At 34.1% G+C, this 20,061-nt stretch overlaps 1 protein-coding gene across 1 annotated transcript; it reads left to right on the top strand.

Moving 5' to 3' along the window:
- Nucleotides 1-524: 524 nt before the first annotated feature.
- On the top strand, nt 525-4,320 carry LOC141632767 (uncharacterized). Its single transcript, XM_074445281.1, has 7 exons — nt 525-748; nt 1,758-1,986; nt 2,125-2,202; nt 2,272-2,793; nt 3,040-3,285; nt 3,394-3,615; nt 3,982-4,320. The coding sequence occupies exons 1-7, from the start codon at nt 525-527 to the stop codon at nt 4,318-4,320; spliced, it is 1,860 nt and encodes a 619-aa protein (XP_074301382.1).
- The last annotated feature ends 15,741 nt before the right edge of the window (nt 4,321-20,061 follow it).

Here is a 20,061-nt window from a genome sequence, read left to right as displayed (position 1 = left end):
GAAGATAAATAAGGATATGGTTACTCACACTACTGAGTATGGTAACCCATAGGTAGTTCAAGAAGGGGTGGTGCAGCTAGTGTCGTTGCAGCTCAATTCGATGCATTGACTGCCTCAATTGCGGATATGAAGACTGCCGAATCTTTGGGTAATAAGCAGATGATTCTTGATATGGTTCAGCAGGAGGAGTCTTGTGCCTGATGTGGAATAGATGGTCATTGTGCTGCTGAGTGTTTAAGTACGATAAAGCAAGTTAATGCCTTTCAGTTTTTCTACGATGAAAGGACTAAGGAGCATCCATTCCTTCAGTGGTCTAGTCAGAATGTGGAAAATCCACAGCCGTAGAATAATACATATGTGGTTCCTCAGAATCGTGGTAATCCACCATAGGGCAACTATAATAGGCATAACCAAGGGTGTCAACAATTCAAAAATCAGCATCAAAAGTTTCAAAAACAGATTCAACCATATTAACAAGCTTCGAATAATGATATGTCGGAGATTAAAGCCTCTTAAAACAACAGATGATAGTTTCACAAAAGCAGGAGGCTCTAATTACTCAATTGTTGGTTCACAAAAAAATCTTGGACAATCAAATTGCTCAATTATCAAGCAAAAATTCGAGCAGGAAACCCGGCAATCTTCCTCCTAAAGGTAAAAAAGCTTATGAGAAAGCTAATGCCAATTATTTGAGGAGCAATACTTCTTATCAAGTATCGGAGATGCCCATAGATGATGAGGATGTCCCGTATATACATCCCAAGGGATTGAGAAATTTGCAAATTGACGATGTGGAAGGCGATAATTCCTCACAGATGACGAATTCTGGAGAAAATGAAACTGAAAAGAAGAACACTCGATCGAGTGCCCCAATACTCGATCGAGGGTCCATAGCTGATAAGGATACTCATATTGTTCACATGTCACTCGATCGAGTGGACCCAAAACTCAATCGGGTAACCTCTGTTCCTCATGGAGGTGATTGAAATGTCAAGAAAAAGAAGAAGGAAGCTGAGCCCATTAAAATTGCTATTCCTTTTCCACACCGACAGCATAACGCCAAGCTAGATCAGCAGTTTGGGAGATTTATAGAGGTCGTGAATAATTTAGAAGTGAGTGTGCCATTTACTAAATTGATAACTCAAGTGCCGACCTATGCAAAGTTTATAAAGGATGTATTAACTAGAAAGAGATGCTTCAATGAAGTAGAGACATTTTCATTTATTGAAGAATGCAGTGCTTTGTTACAATCTCATTCGCCACCTAAGCTAAAGGATCCAGGGAGTTTTTCTATTCCTTGTACTATTGGTTGTTATTTAATTAGTAAATCACTTTTTGATTTAGTGGCTAGTGTTAGTGTTATGGCATTTTCTCTATGCATGAAATTAAATATGCATCGGTCAACTTAATATCACTAAAATGACCTTGCAGATGGCCAACCGTTCTATCAAACACCCTTTAGGTGTCTTAAAAGATGTGCCGGTTAGAGTAGGGAAGTTTTTCATTCTATTTGACTTCGTAGTATTAGATATGGCTCAGGACACCCAAGTTCATATAATCTTGGGGAGACCATTCCTTTATATGGCGGGGGCAGTCATAAATGATTAGCTTGGGAGACTGACACTAATTGTTGAGGATGATACTATAACATTTAGCCTTAATCATACATTAAAACTTTCCATGTTAGAAGAGACTTGTCCTAGAATTGATATAGTGGATATGACAATTAATGAATATCTTGCTCTATGTTTGAACAGGGATCCTTTGGAGATTGCCCTTGTGTCTGACGCTGATGATGTCGAGACAGGTTCATGGAGCAAAGAGGTGGATACGATAGAGAAGTTGCTGACTGGAGAGGAGTGCAAGAAGCAAAAGGTGTATGGCTTAGGTAACCCCTTTAAGGTTACCGAGGTAAATAAACATGAACTTAAACCCCTTGTCTATCATCTTAAGTATGAATTTCTGGATGATAAAGAGATGAATCCTGTAATTGTCAATGCTAGCCTATCTGAAAACAAACTATCTTCTTTGTTGGATGTTTTGAAAAGACATAAAAAGGCGATTAGGTAGCGTATTGATGATTTACATGGTATTAGTCTTGACTTTTGTATGCTCCGTATTCAGCTAGAAGAGGGTCATAAACCTAGTGCACAGGCTCAGCGTCGTTTAAACCCTCCTATGCAGGAAGTTGTTAGGAAAGAGGTATAGAAATTACTGGATGCTGGAATTAATTATGCTATTTCTGATTCTAAATGGGCCAGTCCTGTCTAGGTAGTTCTTAAGAAGGAAAGGACTACAGTTGTCACTAATGAAAAAAATGAGTTAATTGCTACTAGACTAGTGACATGGTGGAAAATGTGCATTGACTACAGGAAATTGAATGTAGCAACTAAGAAAGACAACTTCCCTCTTCTCTATATTGATAAGATGTTAGAACAATTGGCATTTCATAGCTATTTTTGTTACCTAAATGGCTATTCAGGATTCTTTCAAATACCCATTCATGTTGATGATCAGGAAAAGACTATCTTCACTTGTCCTTATGGTGTATTTGCTTATAGAAGGATGCCTTTATGTTTATGTAATGCCCCAGCTACCTTCCAATGTTGTATGATGGCAATATTTTTCGATTACATAGAGTCCATTATGGAAGTCTTTATGGATGATTTCAGTGTTTATGGTAATAACTTTGATGTTTGTCTTAGAAATTTGTCCAAAGTTTTGCAGCGTTGTGAAGAGACTAATCTTTTCTTAAATTGGGAGAAGTGCCACTTCACGGTGACTGAAGGGGTGGTACTTGGTCATTTGGTGTCGGGATGAGGCATCCAAGTGGATAAAGCTAAGGTTGAGGTGGTTGAGCGATTCCCGTACCCGGTTAATGTTTAAAGTGTGCATAGTTATCTTAGTCATACAGGATTTTATCACCGCTTTATATAAGATTATTCCAAAATCACTCAACCACTGACTCAACTTGTCCTAAAGGATGTCGCGTTTGTTTTTACTGATGAGTGTGGTATTTCTTTTGAAAATATTAAATAGGCTCTTATCTCAGCTCTGGTTATCCAGTCTCCAAATTGGAGTTTACCTTTTGAGATAATGTGCGACGCCAGTGACTATGCTATTGGAGCTGTGTTGGGGCAAAGGAAGGAGAAAGTGTTGTATGCTATTTACTATGCAAGTAAGACACTGGATGATGTGCAGATCAACTATGCTACTACTGAGAAGGAGTTACTTGTAGTTGTCTATGCGTTGGACAAGTTTAGAGCCTATCTTGTGGGTTCTAAGGTGATTGTTTATGCTGACCATGCAGCATTGAAATATTTATTGGGTAAGAAGGAGGCCAAACCGAGGCTTATTCGCTGGATCTTATTGCTATAAGAATTTGATCTGGAGATTCGAGATAAGTCTGGTGCAGAGAATGTGGTTGGTTACCACTTGTCTCGTTTGGGATTTGATGGAGGAGAACCTATGCCTATTAATGATTCTTTTCCAGATGACCATCTACTTACCATTACTACGGACACTCTGTGGTATGCTGACTATGCTAATTACTTGGTTGGAGGCCTTCTACCTCTAGTTTTGTCTTATCAGCAGAAAAAGAGATTTTTACTTGAGGTGAACCGGTATTTCTGGGATGATCCATTTTTATTCTAGGGTATTGTTTAACAAGGGCCATTCCCTTCTTCTCATGGGAATCAATATATTTTGGTATTAGTTGATTATCTCTCAAAGTGGGTGGAAGCCGTTGCCACTCCTATCTGTGATGCCAAGGCAGTTATGAAATTGTTTTAGAAGACTATATTCTCGCGGTTTAGAGTCCCTTGTTCTAGCATTAGTGATGGAGGGAAGCACTTTAACGAACGTTATTTGAACTAATTGTTGACAAAATATGGCGTTTTACACCGTGGAGGATTGGGTTATCATCCACAGACAAATGGACAGGCATAGGTTTCTAACAAAGAGCTGAAATCTCTCTTGAAGAAAGTGGCCAGTAAGAATAGGAATTATTGGAGGTGTAAGCTTGATTATACTCTTTGGGCTTACCGTACTGCATTGAAGACTCTAATTGGTGCATCACCACACCGATTAGTCTATGGCAAAGCATTCCATCTAATTGTGGACCTCGAGTATAAGGCTATGTGGGCCATTAAGGAGCTTTATATGGATCCCTCACTGGTGGTTGAGCAACGATTGATGTATTTGAATGAGCTTGATGAGTTTCGACTACACACCTATGATAGTGCTCGAGTTTGCAAGGAGCTGACCAAGAAGTGGTATGACAAGCATATTATGCAGCGGGAGTTTTATATTGGTGATTAGGTATTTCTATTTAATTCCGTGTTTCGATTGGATCGTTTTCATCAATCAACATCAGCGGAATGAGTTTATAAGGCTAATGGCAATGCCTATGAATGCTACAAGATGCATTTCTACAGGTATTTTGGATTCTTTGGGGGTTAGAGGAAAAATGGAGGAAATGTTTCATGAAATCGGTTTAAGGGATTTATTTCGGTACCTGAACTATCTTATCGTGCCCCAACTCTAGAGTTTCTAAGCTTATATGATTATGATAAGAAGAGGCGTAGCATCAGTTTTCGGTTGTTAAACTGAAATTTTCAGCATAGCTTTGATAAAATTTGTGTCCATTTGAGTCTTGATTGACATTATAAAGGGGACTTGCTTGGTCTTCCTAGGGGAGTCTCAGCTACCCGTTACTTTCCTCTGTTTACCGGTATTGAGAGTGCAGATGTGAATGTTATGGCACTTAGTAATGTGCAACATGTGTGTTTGAAGCATTTTCTCCGTATGATGAGTAACTAGTTGTTCGGAAGACATGATGTGAGCAATGTAAATTCTTGGGAGGTGCTTCTACTTGTGGCTTACTTGAAATATTTTCGTGAAGATGTGTTCAATTTTAGTGCACCTGGATTGATTTGTGCGGCTTTTAAGAGAATGACTAGTACGATTGATTCTTTGGATTGTGGAGCTATAATTACTTTGCTACCTCTTACAGTAGCCAACTTTGATGGGCGGTCGCCCTACTTTCCCATGATTGAGATTACTCCTCCGGTTCTTGGGAGGAGTACTTGAGACATACCTTGAACAGAGGCTTGCCATTGTTAAGAGGCAATACTATTGGAAGGTAAGGGAAGGATATTGGATGAAGTTGTCGGATCCTAAGAAGTTGCCGGTTATTGAGCCGTTGACGATGGATACGTCCTCTACTCGTCCTATTCTGGCTACCTACTTATTAACCAACCCCCCCGCCCCGTGCGCTTCTGGGAAGAATATTGGATGAAGTTGACGGATCCTACGAAGTGATTTTATGACATTTTGTATGTTTGTTGACAAGTGGTAGCTCAAACAGTCATGTAAAACCCCTTGTTCTTCATGTGCGTGTCGATATGGTCGTTTTGATAGTAATTAAAGTACATTTGGAGTTCAGGTGAAAAAGCGTCTTCATTTTCTAAGACCGTCTTAGTCCGAGTAGGAATATTCCGGAAATTATTCCTAAATATTATATTTAGTATTTTAATTCCCGAAATATCTTGCCGTGCGGAGTAAGGAAGTCCATATCTTCCATATATCCTATTTCAAACCGGGGAAATCTTTCTTGCAGAGGAGGAATAGCCTCATGAGATAACGCAGTAGGTGTCGCGCCTCTTAGAAAGGTCGCAGTGCCTGCTGCACCTCTTCGTGTGCTAGTTTTTCTCAGTTTCCAGAAAACTTCCGAATTATTTCTAAATCTTATCTTTTCCTAAACTTACACCTCATGATTAGTTTAAATAGAGGCCTTCGCCTCACATATTCTGCACGCGAGTGTCTGCTCCTTCTCTTCTCCCTTTGTATTCTAAGACCTTTACTACTGCTTTTGATGCCTACGTGCTTGATCACTTAACCACGTAAGCCCAATTCCTTTTGGGTATCAGTCTCGTTACATGACCTGCCAATTTGACCAACTCCACCTCAATTAATCTAATCAATTTGTTTCTTAATTATTTTTTTCAACGACACCTTTGTTTGCATTAAATCGAGTCGAGGAACCACTAAATGATAACTTAGTTAATATCGCTTCGTTAAACATGTAAGTCTGAGGGTGTAAACCCATCTTAAACTTGTATTTATTTCTGTACTATAATTTATGTAAGTGTTTATATTATAAACAAGTTCAAACCGTCTTCAAAATAATCTTTTTAAAACCTTTTTTGACAAAACGGCAGGTAAACACCGTCGAGAAGGAACGCAACAGCCGTTGCGCCTTATAGAAAGGTCGCAGCTTCTGCTGCGCCTCTTCCAGAGGCTGCTTAGCCGTTGTTGCTCTCCTTCTTCTTCCTCGTGTTCCCCTATTTGCTTCGCCTACTTCTTTTCTCGTTTTCCTTTTCTTATTTTCTTCAAGCTTTACGATTTTTCCAGTATTCTAACTTATTTTCATCACCCTTTTCGATTTAAATCCCTAATAATCAATATTTGCTTGTTTTTGTCATTAATTCAAACCCGGATTTTAGAGGTTCAATTTCTTCGTATCGAGTCTCTTGAGTCCGTCTTTTGTACATACTTTGTTGTTTTCCAGATTAGTTCTTTGATTTAAACCATTTAGATTTGTTCAATTCATAGTCCGAGTTTCATGTTTATACTTTATTTCCGAACCCTACATCGTAATTTGTAGAAATCCGCGGTATAATTTGTTTTAATCTGACTTATTAGTTTTCTTAGTACATCTTAACATGCCTAAATACCTTTTTTGAGTCGTCTATATCAATAATCAATCTAAGCTAACCAACGAACATTAACGAACCAACGGGTTTGACTTTCATAGTTAGAACGCAGCTCGAGAACAGACGCATAGACTGATGCGCCTCTTCCAGAGGACGCAACAGATGTTGCGCCTGTTCTGGGTTGGTTTCTGCCTCTGATCTCTTTCTCGCCTGGACGTAATATCCTTATTATCACCATATTTCCACATATTTCAATTCTTAGTTCTTTTTCCAATATTTCGATTTCTTTTAATTTTGTTAATTCTTTTCCTTCCATTTTTTTTATTTATTTATTTTCTCTTTTAAATCCTTTTGAGCATGTTTATAACGTAAATTGGAAGTTCCAATGTAATTATTTGTTATTTCACTTGTATGATTTATTTGTTTGGCAATTCACATGTAAATAAATCTAATTCTCCACTTTGACCCAATTGGATGCTAAAATTGAATGTCAAACCGACTTAGTCTAAATTCACATGCTAGGGTTTAATCTAATTGATGTTGCATTGCATGCATATAATCAACAACAAATCGAGTATAAATGACTTCCCTTATCATTTGTAGAGGCCGCTAATATCGAGGCGGCGGGATTAGGTGTTCAAATAAAGAGCTTCCTAATACGTACCCTCACCCATTACTCAAGATCTCTTTGAACATCCTTATTCATTGGTATCGCGAGAGTCATTCTAGGCATAGAGTTCTAAGGGTAACGAATTTCTTAGTGTTTATGTCACTTCTTCGTATCTTCACATGTCATGAAATATTCGAACAGTTCAAATTTTTCATAAAAATTGGTGGCGACTCTACAAATGGAGGCTTGTTCAAACCATTCGCTGGTTTCAATGCCTTTCAAATCAGTAACGGTACATGACGTTCTTTGGTTCACCAAGGTTCCATGGGAGAAGTGCCGCCGCCTCAAATTTCCAACGCGCGGATGCGCGCGGCGCGGGTGGCTTGGTTCATACTTTGGCCTAGGGTTAAACTTGAATGAGGTTAGGGATAGTTTATATAAGACAGTTGTTGATCTTCATAACTCGATCTTCTTATATTGTTTTATCTAGCCTTCCTAGGCTCTTAACTTAACAAATTCGACCAGTCGTCCCATCTCGATGGCACAAATTCTTATTTGTTCCTAATAGATGGATACCGATTAAGGTCAACCACACCACGATGCTTACTTATGTTTTTATCAAGAGCTTTTACTACTCGAGCGAATGGAACTAGGAACCGGCCTTTCTCATGTTTGGCGCAAACCTCTCCACAGAACAGGGTTTGATAGCTTGGTGTGGCAACCCACCCTTATAAGACAAAACTATTACTAAAAGAACTCAGCATACCATTATAATACTTGGATATATATTGTGCCTTGTATGTTATGTCAAGTCAATCAACTTTCCTAAAACAAAACCATGTCTAAATTTTCAAAACACTTTTTTTTTTAATCAAAAATTTAAAAGTGATGTGGTTCTTTCGTTTTCACAATGTAAAATGTAAATCATTTTTTTCTTTCAGGCCTAAATAGCTCAAAATCAAACCCGACTAAGTCTAAACTCTGTCGGATTTTACGATCTATTTCAATCTACTTTAGGGTCTTCGAGTCAAAGCGTCACGCCATCTTTTTCAAGTCAAAGCCATTTCGAGTCGGCACACCTACAATAACACACAATGATTGGCTAGGTACCATATTTCAAAATCAATTTTAAAACCTGTCTTTCTTACACCTGTCACACGCCACCTACACACGCGTCATATCATCTTTGTATGGAGTCTTCGTGTTTTGCTTTGGGTAAGTGTGCAAACATAGTCGGCTGTGTAGTGATTTGTTGTCGGTTTCATCTCAATCCAATATATCTAGAGATATCAGAAGTCATGCAAGCGTCAATGGTCGTCCCGAACCCAAGAATGGTAAGAATGAAATCTTAGCTGCACTTGTTCATCTCCAAACCAGTCAGGACGTCGCTTATACCCTCCTGAAGACAATTGAAGACCGCGTCATTGCAGTTGAAACACAACTTCCTCCCGCGGACAATTCTATTCCTCAGAAACCACCCATTCTTAAGAATCCACCACACGCGGGACCTAGACCTAAAGACACTACTAAAACCCATCCTCTTGTGCCCACATAAGCTGAGAAACGTCTTCGCTACTTGGAAGAGAAACTCATGGACCTCAAAGGAGATGACATCTATAGAGAGAATAGTCGGAAAAATGAAACTGTGAATGCCCAATTGCCTACCAACTTCACTATGACTGACATTTCAAAGTTCAAGGGGCACGAAAATCCTCTAAATCATATTCGTGCATTCAAGGATTACATGTCCATCAAGGGTATCAAACTCGAGATTTTCCTAAGGATGTTTCCTTCATCTCTCGATACAACCCCTAAGCAATAGTTTTATTCTCTAGACCACAAAAAGATCGCAACCTAGGATGATGTTGCAATTGAAATCACCATGCACTATGCAGATAATGCTGAAATCCAAGTCAATATGCGCACTCAAGAGGTCCTAACTTAGAATGACAAAGAAGGCTTCACCGATTTCCTAGATAGGTGGAGGAAGATTAGTATCCATTTCGTCGAACGTCCAGATAAGGTCAGTCTTGTTGAGAAATTCATGGACAACCTGAAGCCAATTTACACGAATCATTTGCGTTACCAAAATATCAAGACTTTCAAGGATTTAACTGTGCTAGGTGCAAGAATTAAAGATGATTTTCGTAAGGGACTCTTGTCCAAGACTATAGGGCGTGGATATCAAGGCTAAACATCTACTGGAATTCGTTCCTACGGTTCCAAGACCGATGAAGTTAACCTCGTTGAAACTTCGGAGAGAAATAATGCACCAAATGTTGGAGTATGTGTCCTCGACAATACTGCAATCACATGTTTAAATCTCATAATAAGAATACGTAAGGGATGATTCAATTATATAGTCAACTGATCAACATTAATCGGTAATGATTGGCTAACTAGAGTTTAACATTACTGTCGTTTGACGGTGGTGATCAGTTGTTCCCTAAGGTCACACCTATAGGACAATTCCCTTAATAGATAAGTTAATTAATTGTATAATGATACAAGTTAATTAATTCCTTAAAAACTGAACAATTTATATTTGTGAGTGAGATTTTGTATCTTATTGTAATTCGATTAAATAAAATTCATTTTAGTAATTAATATGTTATATTACTAAAATTGGTTATTGTTTATGAAACAATTAAGATAAGAATGAATGGTTAATTATAATTACAAAATGTTGTGAATTATATTAACTTGACCAATTTTATACACAAGTAATTATGTATTACTAGTAGATTTGTTATTTATAATTTAATTAATTTATATAATGATATTTAAGTGATAAATATACATTAAATTGATTAATAACATGTTAAATGCTACATGTGACATATTGTGTGACAATGTTACAATTGACAAACATAAAATGGATGTCCATTTTATGGGTGGACCGAAATTGGAAGGTTTTTGTGTTAGTGGGTGTTTTTATTTTAATTGTTAAAATAAGACACGATCATTACCTATATTGCTAGCCTTACACACCTATGATTTTGATAAGAGAAAAAGGAGAAAGTAGAAGCCATGCGTTGGCTTTGGGACTCCCTCCCAACCGGCTCCCCTCCTCTTTTATGAGAAAAAAATGTTCTCATTTTTTTCTTATGCCATATGTTAGCATTCTTATATTTTTCTCCTCCTTCTCTATAAAATGAGTTTTAGATCTCTAACATTGTTCAACCAAATTCTAATATCATATTATAATATTAGTAGAGTAGTAATACAAATATTTTTAGAATCTTTAAGGATAACTAGTATATTAATCTAGTTAATTAATATATTAGTTTTAAGGGATTTGTTTTGGGTGCAACTAAGAGGAAAGTTCCTTTCTTGGAGCTTTAGGTTTTGGAAGATCATCCATCCTAATAAGCTCAAGAACTAGATTAGGAGGAGTCCTAATCTAGTGCCCAAAAGTTTCGTCCATGTTGTATGTAAGAAATATCATTTTCTCCTTATTTTTGTTTATTTTGTTATGCATGCACTAGATCCACATAAATATAAATTATAGGTAATTTATCAAATGAATTAGATGAGTCTAATAGGGGTATATGAACCCAACAATTGGTATCAAGATCTTTGGTGTTTCATGCATAATCGGTTTGGTTTTTCCGAGTTAAATGTAACTTAATTAAAACTAGATATTTTGTGATTTATGTGATAAAGCCATGAAATTATTTTGCATGTTATGTATTCTGGTTCTAAAATAAATTTAGGTCATTTTGATGATTTATGGATGATTATTGCTTATTTTAATATTTTTAGTGAAATAATTACATTTTATTGAGTAAAATAAACTTTTATTTACTAAAAAAAGTTAAACTTTACTATTGGCCGTGATTTTTTTAGTATGACCTCACATGCATATTTTTCATATTGTATGTAAAATTTCGGATCATTGTGATTAGTTTTGCATTTTTATTATTTTTATGTGATAAAAATGGTATAAATGGAGGTTAACTGACTAAAAATAGTTAATTTCGTAACAGGCCATAAAATTTTAATATGATGTCACATGCGTATTTTACAGTTTGTATGTAAAATTTGAGATAAATGTGATTTATTATGCATGATTTATAATTTTAATTGTCAAAATGATATAAATAGTGAGTATTTTTAGCAAAAATAGCTAAAATGAATTTTATGGCATGAAATTTTTCCCTAATGTTGTATATTTGATATGAACATCAGATCTAATATTTCATGATTAATTTTGATTGATTTGGTATGTTTATTGATTTTTATGGTTGAAATTTTGCCATTTCCAGGTTCTGGAAATTATTTAAGAATGTTCAAAATTTTGATTTTGATTTTTCCATATTTTTTATGTTTAATTTGGAATTCAATGGTAAAAGTTATAATTTATACGATTTATTAATGAAGTAAATTATAAATTTTTGGTGGGCAAATTTTATTAAATTTTTGGGATCTTGGTAATATTCCAGAACTTACAAAATTTTGATTTCGAATTTTTTCCAAATGTTTATGATTTATTGGGAATTATTTCATAATTGTTATGGTTATGAGAAGTTTAATAAGCAATAATAGAAAACCAAGTTGAATTATTGTCAAAAATTGAGTAAGGACTAATTCTTGAGTCCTAATTGAGTTAGAGTAATTAACTTGAGCTTAAATTTGATTTAAGTATTGATTTGTGACTTTAATAAGTTATTATATACGATATAAGGTTTAAGTAAGGCGATTTGGCACATTAATTTGGCATGTTAGACACATATAATAATGCTTCATTTTTATTGATGAATGTCATAATTTTATTTATGCAATTTTGAATTATGTAACTTTATCTTAGTATGGCCTTAGTTTTAATCGGTATTACCCGTAATGTAAGGGAATACCGGTTCGGTTGTAATTTTAATGTGATCTCGTATCACTTTTATTTTTACTAGTTTTTCATATTACAAATGTATAATTGGAATAATTATGTATTTTATTATTATTTGTAATTCCGGAGTTCCTTTAAGACGGTGCCAATCGGAAAGGTGTTCCGATCAAGACGGAGTCCTTGAGAAGCGTGCCACTTGAATTTCAAGGAACCAATGGAGTTGGTTTCCGAATTTGTAAATAGATTATTAGATTTTCTATTTTAGGAAGGCCATACTAGAAAATTTATTTGTTGCTTTGTTTTTTTCCTTTATATGTTTGCATGCATCGCCAAATCGCCATAAACTAAACATGCATATCATATCGAGTATTCGACCGTGTCAATTATAATTATCGTTAGTTCGAAAATTTAGTTCCCTTAAATTTGATATATAATAAATTGACTCGACCTCACACATTTTAAAGATTGAGACATAGCCTTACCAAATAGTAGGAACCCATGTGTCTCAATTTCATAAGGGTACAATACGATTTTTTCGGGGTGCTCTCTATTGACGTTGGGTAAGTGGGGTAATAAAATATTATTACACTTCGAAATTTGGTTGATCTCAGCGAAAGTATTAGAGGGACCGTTGTCCCAATAGGTTCGGGCTAAAGATGAACTTAACGTAAATTCATCGACCTAGAGTTCTAATTGTAGAATCGGTTAAAAGGGTTAACCCACCAAGTTATATTAATAAGAGGTGTAGAGGGCCCGTAGGCTCACATCCAAAGTTAATATGAATTTTGGGTCTCGGAATCATATTTTATATAATTGGGTAGAGGTCATTATATAAATCCTAAAACATGCTAAAATGTTTTAGATATAACGATGAATGTTTAACTTTCCCACTATTTCGTAGTTTTTTTAATGTTGTTCTATTTCATTACTCCTACTCATATGCGATATCATTCGATTATAACACGAGTCTCCGCTAAACCACTATTGCTAAGGACAAGGAATCTCTTTCTGAAAATGAACCATATCATAGGTTGTGGACTAGCTCCATAGGAATCGTTCTATTCCATAGAACTCGATAGGAATTGTCGTATGCAAATACAAGATTAACATCTTAAATTCCTTCCATACCCATGTATATGAAATCTCTTATGAAGAAGAATAAATAGAAGTAATGATTAGTCAAAATATGTTTTGATAATATCTTCTATGCATCCATGGTTCAAAAGTCTTATTGCTCAACCTAAACACTTGTCATCAAGCACTTAAGTTGTTAAGAACATGACAATGTTAAATTGATAAATTAATTTGTTAGAAATTTTGATTGACCAAATACCGCAATAGAATTCATCCTTGTGAAGGATTAACTAGGAATTTATATGAAGATAAGTCTTCATCAAGTAGAAATTCTTGAATTCAGTGGGAGTGATAAGAATTAAGTACCTATCTTAATGGTTAAGGATAGAACTAGGCTCAAAAGAGAAACTGTTAGACACTAAAATAGAAACAAACCCTAAATAAATAAAGATCTAGGAAGTTGGTCGTGTGATTCCAACATATTCCTTCCTGAATATCTATGACATTGACATTGCATTCTTGCCAATTATCACATCATGAGTATTTGATACAAATTTGTAGATTTCGTCATGATATTTATCGTGTGACGACTAGCAAGAATAAGTTCAGAAATTTGCATGAATGGAACTAGGGTAGTTGTCATTTCATCCATGAACATATGAATGTTGTAGTGTACTCATTTTAGTTTTGTATTTAGAAATGTACCTCAATAACTGTTATGATGTACACTAACTCTAAATAAGAATATAATTCAAGTTTTTATATAAAACGCAAAAGGTTTTTCTATTATGCAATTAAAACAAGCGTTGTGCCCTAACATACCACGATTAAGTTTATGGTGAGACCATACAAATCAAGGTAATTATATTCAAACTAGAAATAAAATGTCATATATACAAGACTCAAGTTGGTGACCCCAATCCTTTCTCAATTCTCGATTAAAAATCACATTTAGAAACTAGTTTTGACTAGTCTCCCAAACCATTTGATTGGGAATCTTTTGGTGTATGCGAATCTTCTATTCAAAGCAAGTTAATTCATGACTTTTTCTGGAAAATGATTACGAATAGAGCAAGATATTCGCCCAATTTACATTTTGAAGTGTATGGTCGAATACAATTTCAATCAAAAAAGGTTATTACTTCATCATCTCTTTTACCAATGAATTAGGCAGATACTTGATATCCACTTAATGAGGTAAGAAGAGAAATTCTTTGAATAAGTTCAATGAATGTTTAAAAGTAACAAAACCTAGAGATCATAAAAACAAAGTATTAGTACGTTGTTAAGGTAGGGAACAATAAAGTGAAGACTTTTATTTGCACCAAAAGGACTGTGATATGGTATCACAAGTTCACCTTCATAAGCACATAATATTATATAAGGTGTGTTTGAAAGTGACAAATAATCCTAAATGATATGATTGAATCTTTACAATAAAGTTAGAGGTATTTCCTGTTATAAAATTTGTCTCGCATTTAAATTTTCCACTAATAAAAAACATGGTTAAAGCAATCATCCACTTTTCATATGAGGTATGGTTAGGCATGGTAGCTAAACTGTAGCTTGTTTCGATAGTAAACATGTACTCTCTCTTCCTACGCGATCACGAGAACAAAGAGTTTGTGGCTCGTGATGCTGTTTATTAAAGAAAAGAAGATTATTTCTAAAAGACAGAGTGGGAGAAAATGTTCAAGAGACACAAACTGAGAATAAGGCGTAGGAAGATGTTCCTTCTTGGTCAAAATCAGTAATTATTTCTTCGAAATCTAAAGTGGACAGGAGTCATGTTATTTTTGAAAGTAACAAACCTATTGTTGGAATAAGTGTCCTCCGACAATAATGCGATCACAACTGTCGATCATAATGATCACATGTTTAAATCTCATATTTAAGAATACATGTGGGAAGTAATATTTTACAGTTAACTGGTCCACACATATCGGTAATGATTGGCTGACTAGAGTTTGACATTACTGTCGTGCGAAGGTGGTGATCAGTTGATCCCCTTAGGTCATACCTATAGGGAAATACTCTTAATTGATTATTTAATTAATCGTATGCCGATACGAGTTGATTAAATTGCTTAAAATTGACGGATGATTTTGTGAGTAAAATTAACGTGTCTCATTGTAATTCGATTAAATAAGATACGTACTAAGTAATCAAATTGTTTTCTTACTTAGATAAAATTATTGTTTACGAAACAATTGATATTGAATGAATAATTTATTATAAATACAAGACGTTGTAATTTATAATTTGATAAACCATTTTGGTACAAGTAATCAAGAATTACTAGTTAAATTTTGTATGTGACATATTTTATTAATATGTTGATTTTTAATATGTTAAAAATACATTATAGTGTAACATGTCATGTAACATGTGACACATGACAAAATTGACAAATGACAATATAAAATGGACCTTCCATTTTATGTTGTGTGTGCCGAAATGGAGGGAGTATTAGAGTTAAATTGTGATGATTATTTTAAATAAGGGAAACACAATGATTGTACTCTAGTTGTATCCATGCAACCCTATTACTTTTGAGAAGAGCAATTTTTCCATGCATTGGACACAATACTTCCCCCAACCGGTTTTTAGCATGAAAAATGGCAAAAGTGTTTCATATAATTATTCACTACTTCATCATCTATTTTTCTAGTGTTAGAAAAATTATACAACTCTCTACTTTTGTGAAAAACTTTAGAGAAATAAAAGTCACAAAATTCTTCTCTCTTGGCCGAAAATACAAGAGAACAAAATACCATTTTGTGTCCAAATTTTAAGTAAGATTAGTATTATTACTAGTTCATAATAATATTAGTTATTAAGGGTGTTCCTTGGGTATAAACTTTTGGGAGAGATTCTAATTTGAATCTTAGTTCATCCATTGTTGGAAAGCTCAAGAACTAACAATTAGGAGATCTTGTTGGTGCCCAAAATCCGAAACACCAATGTAAGAAGTGACGATTTCTTCTCTACTGTGTTTTATGCTTGCATGCATAAGATCTTGTATTTATTTTATGACCAAATAAATTAATTCATATATGAATATGTATACTAATGAGATTAATGAATCCCAACAAGTGGTATCAAGAGCCTTAGGTTGTTTACATGCAAATCAGTTTATTGTTTTTCCGAGTTAATCTTATTAACAAATAAAACTTGTAATTTTGTGTTTATTATGATATATCACGAAATCACTTTGCATGTTAAAGTTTGATAGGCTATCGCACACCTATACAAAGATAATATTTATACCCTAGACAACAAATGAATGTAGTACTTAGGGGTCGAACCCAAAGGAGACAGGATTATTAATTAATTGTTATGGAGCGAAGTTTATCTTGAGTCGATGCGGTTGATTGATTGATTGGTTGATTATGCAAATAAAATGAAAACAACAATAAAAAGAAATTGCCTAGGGAGGTCGGGTCACACATGCTAATTACGTAAATGTTTATGTCAAGTTAGGAAGTTGATTTTGCGGTAAATATTTAGGCTTAGAGATACCCACCTTACGGCATTAGTATCAACCATAGACCGGGTTCTAGAGAAACTCTTGTCCATGACTAGGTCGTCCTACTACACATGCTTAGTCTAATTCAATTCCGTGCCTCTCGACTTTAGAACGAATGAACAAACTTAATCGATGAATAAGGCCTTTAAACATTGATTAAACATTATGGTGCAAACATGTGATAGAAACAATTATACAATATTAACTTATCCTTATTTTGACATTTACAAATTACTTAATCATGCATGGCTTCCTTTATTCCCTAGACAAAGGTAAATTATTCCAACATTGTGAAAATATAAGCTAAACTAATGATAAATGAAATGATGAATACCATAATTAAAATAAATATAAAATTACCTTGAATGAAAATAGAAGAACAATTGCAAATGGAAATAACTGGGAATAAATCTTGAACTTGATAATAGAAATGTTGTAACAAACTAATACAAGCTAAACTAAACTAAACTAAACTACTAATATTTAGAGAGAATTTTTAAATAAAAATATATGTGAATGGTGGTGTAGAAAGATGGTTGAAGTCTACACCCTTTATATAGGAAATAAGGGGTGAAACTTAGAGCAAATACAAGGGGTCAACCCCAAATATTTCTCTTAATTACTTGAGTAATTGCCTAGAGAATCCCATGTTGGCCATCAACTCCTTCTTAATTGCACAATTAGCATCCAAAGAGCATCTTAAGATGAACATCCAAGGCATTCTCTCATCTTCTTATACTTGGCTTAAACACTTGATTTTATACTTGGGCTCATTTCTTGACTTGTGTTGTGCATTTCTCAAATTAATCCACCACATTTGCTCATGCAAGTCCATGCTTTACTTCATTGTTGGTCCATTCTTCTCTTCAACTTAGCTTTGTATCCTAGTGCTTGTAAATATGTGGAATTAAGCTCCTTAAAGTTTAAATACCTACAAAATATGATAGAACGTGCAAATGCAACTAGAAATACAAATATTAGCTCAATATCACTAAGGTTAGTGCATAATGACATATAAATTGGAGCTAAAATATGGGGATAAAATGTATATAAATTGGACTTATCAAAGTTTGTAGTCCTAAAATATATTTGGGATATTTTGGTTCATTTATGGATTTTATTGTTCATTTTATATATTATTGACATTAAAATGTGATTTTTATGATAAAAATGTCATTTTTGGACAAAAAATAGCTAAACTTCAAATTTTTCAGTGGTTTTTGGATATTTTTTCACATATATTATCTACTGATGGCATGTTAAATCTCGTGATAAACTAAGTTATTTTGCATGAAATATGGATTTTATAAGCTTAAATCGAATTTAAAGGGTTTATTAGGTTAATATGAGTTATATGTCGAATCTGGTCATAGAAGTTTAATATGTTGTCACATGAATTTTTACTCAGTGTGTGTAAAAATCTTAGAGGTATTGGACTTTAGCATGATTTATGAATTTTTGAGTAAAAATTAAATAAATAATGACTTTATTTAGTATATAATGCTAAAACATATTTCATGACTAAAGAAAAACGTCACATGTTGCATTTTATCATATATTTCAGATCTAAAAATGAAAAGTTGATGAAAATAAATTTTCTCATATTTTATTGGTCATATTCGTTAAAACCGATAAACCGCAACATTGTTTTTCTCGATATTTTTTCGAAATATTTAACCTAAGTTTTGAACTTATGAGTAACATGGTATTTTTCCAGAATGTTCATGAGTTTAAATTTCAAATTTTGGAATTATTTGAAATTTTTATAATTTAATTTGAAGTTTATAGCATAATTTTGTATTTTTGGTCCATAATGAACAATATCAAGAAATCAAGTTGACTTATTGTCAAAATATTAGTGAAGACTATGTTTTGAGTCCTAAGATGGTTAGTTTAATTAACTTGTACATAAATATGAATTTATGTAATTATTGTGATTTTAATAAGTTAAATCATACAAATCCATAAAAACCGATAAAATATACGATATTGGCTCTTAAAAGGCGATTTAGAATAAAATTAAGCATGTTAATACATATTATAATGCTGCATTTTATTTATGATTGTCATATTTTTATTTTATATAATTTTTGAATTATGTAATTTTACTTAGTATGGCCTTAGTTTTTATTTGGTATTACCCGAAATGTATGGGATTATCGATTCGGTTGTAATTATTGTGATCTCGTATCACCGTTTTGTAATTTAATAGATTTAATTTTTATTACAAATGTATAATAAGAAATTATATATTATATATTTATTATTTGTAATTTTCCCGGAGTTTCCATGAAGTCGGTGTTACCTCGAGATGCGTGCTTAGACCGAAGATCAAGGAACCAAAGGAGTTGGTTTACGAATTTGTAATAGTTTATTAGATTTACTATTTTAGGAAGGCTATACTAGGATTTTATTTTTATGCTTTGCATTTTATTTATATGTTGCATGCATCGCTAAATCGCCATAACTAAACATGCATTTTATATCGAATTTATCAACCGTCTCAATTACAATTATCGTAGTTCACCGCTTTAGTTCACTTAAAACGTGATAGATAATAAATTGACATGACATCTCGCTAAATAAACAATTGAGTCTTAGCCTTTAGAAACCATGAAAACCTATTTCGTGAGGGAGTGCGCTCGACCAAACCGGGGTACAAACCTTGTTACGTAGGGGAAGTGGGTGATAAATGTCTATCCACCGAATTCATGTTTATGAGGGTTGTATCGCCAAAGCGTGCCCAAGTTAATGTGAATTTGGATCATGGACACATTTATTCGAAATTTGGGTTGTACTCAACAAAAGTATTCTCGACCATAGCCGGATGTGTTTTGGTCTAAAGATAAAAATTAATGTAATTTTATCGACCAAGAGTTCTAAAAGTCGAATCGATTAAAGGGTTAATCCAGCGAGTTATATTGATAAGGGATGTATCGCCAAAGCGTGCCCAAGTTGATATGAATTTGGGTCTTTGAATCATTTATCAAAGTTGGGTAGAGGTCACTAGATAAATGCAATAAAACTTGTTTATATTAAAATTTACGAGTATTATTATTATTTTAAAAACGACAAGTGTTTTATTCCTTCTATTTTTTGTTTTCTAGACCACTTTTATTTCTCATAACAAATGGCCGCACCAAACAACAACGCTCACGCTCTCACTAATGTTTCATGGCTCCGATCCTTCATGGATCGTTGTAAACTTGAAAAGAATGGGTCAAATTTCTCCGATTGAGATGCCCAACTCAAATTAGCCGCTCATGGTGACGACAAGCTTCGTTACCTC

This window comes from Silene latifolia, chromosome Y (assembly GCF_048544455.1).
Source record: "Silene latifolia isolate original U9 population chromosome Y, ASM4854445v1, whole genome shotgun sequence".
NCBI lineage: Eukaryota > Viridiplantae > Streptophyta > Magnoliopsida > Caryophyllales > Caryophyllaceae > Silene > Silene latifolia.
Note: the sequence above shows the minus strand (reverse complement) of the source record. Positions and strands in the feature narration are given on the sequence as shown.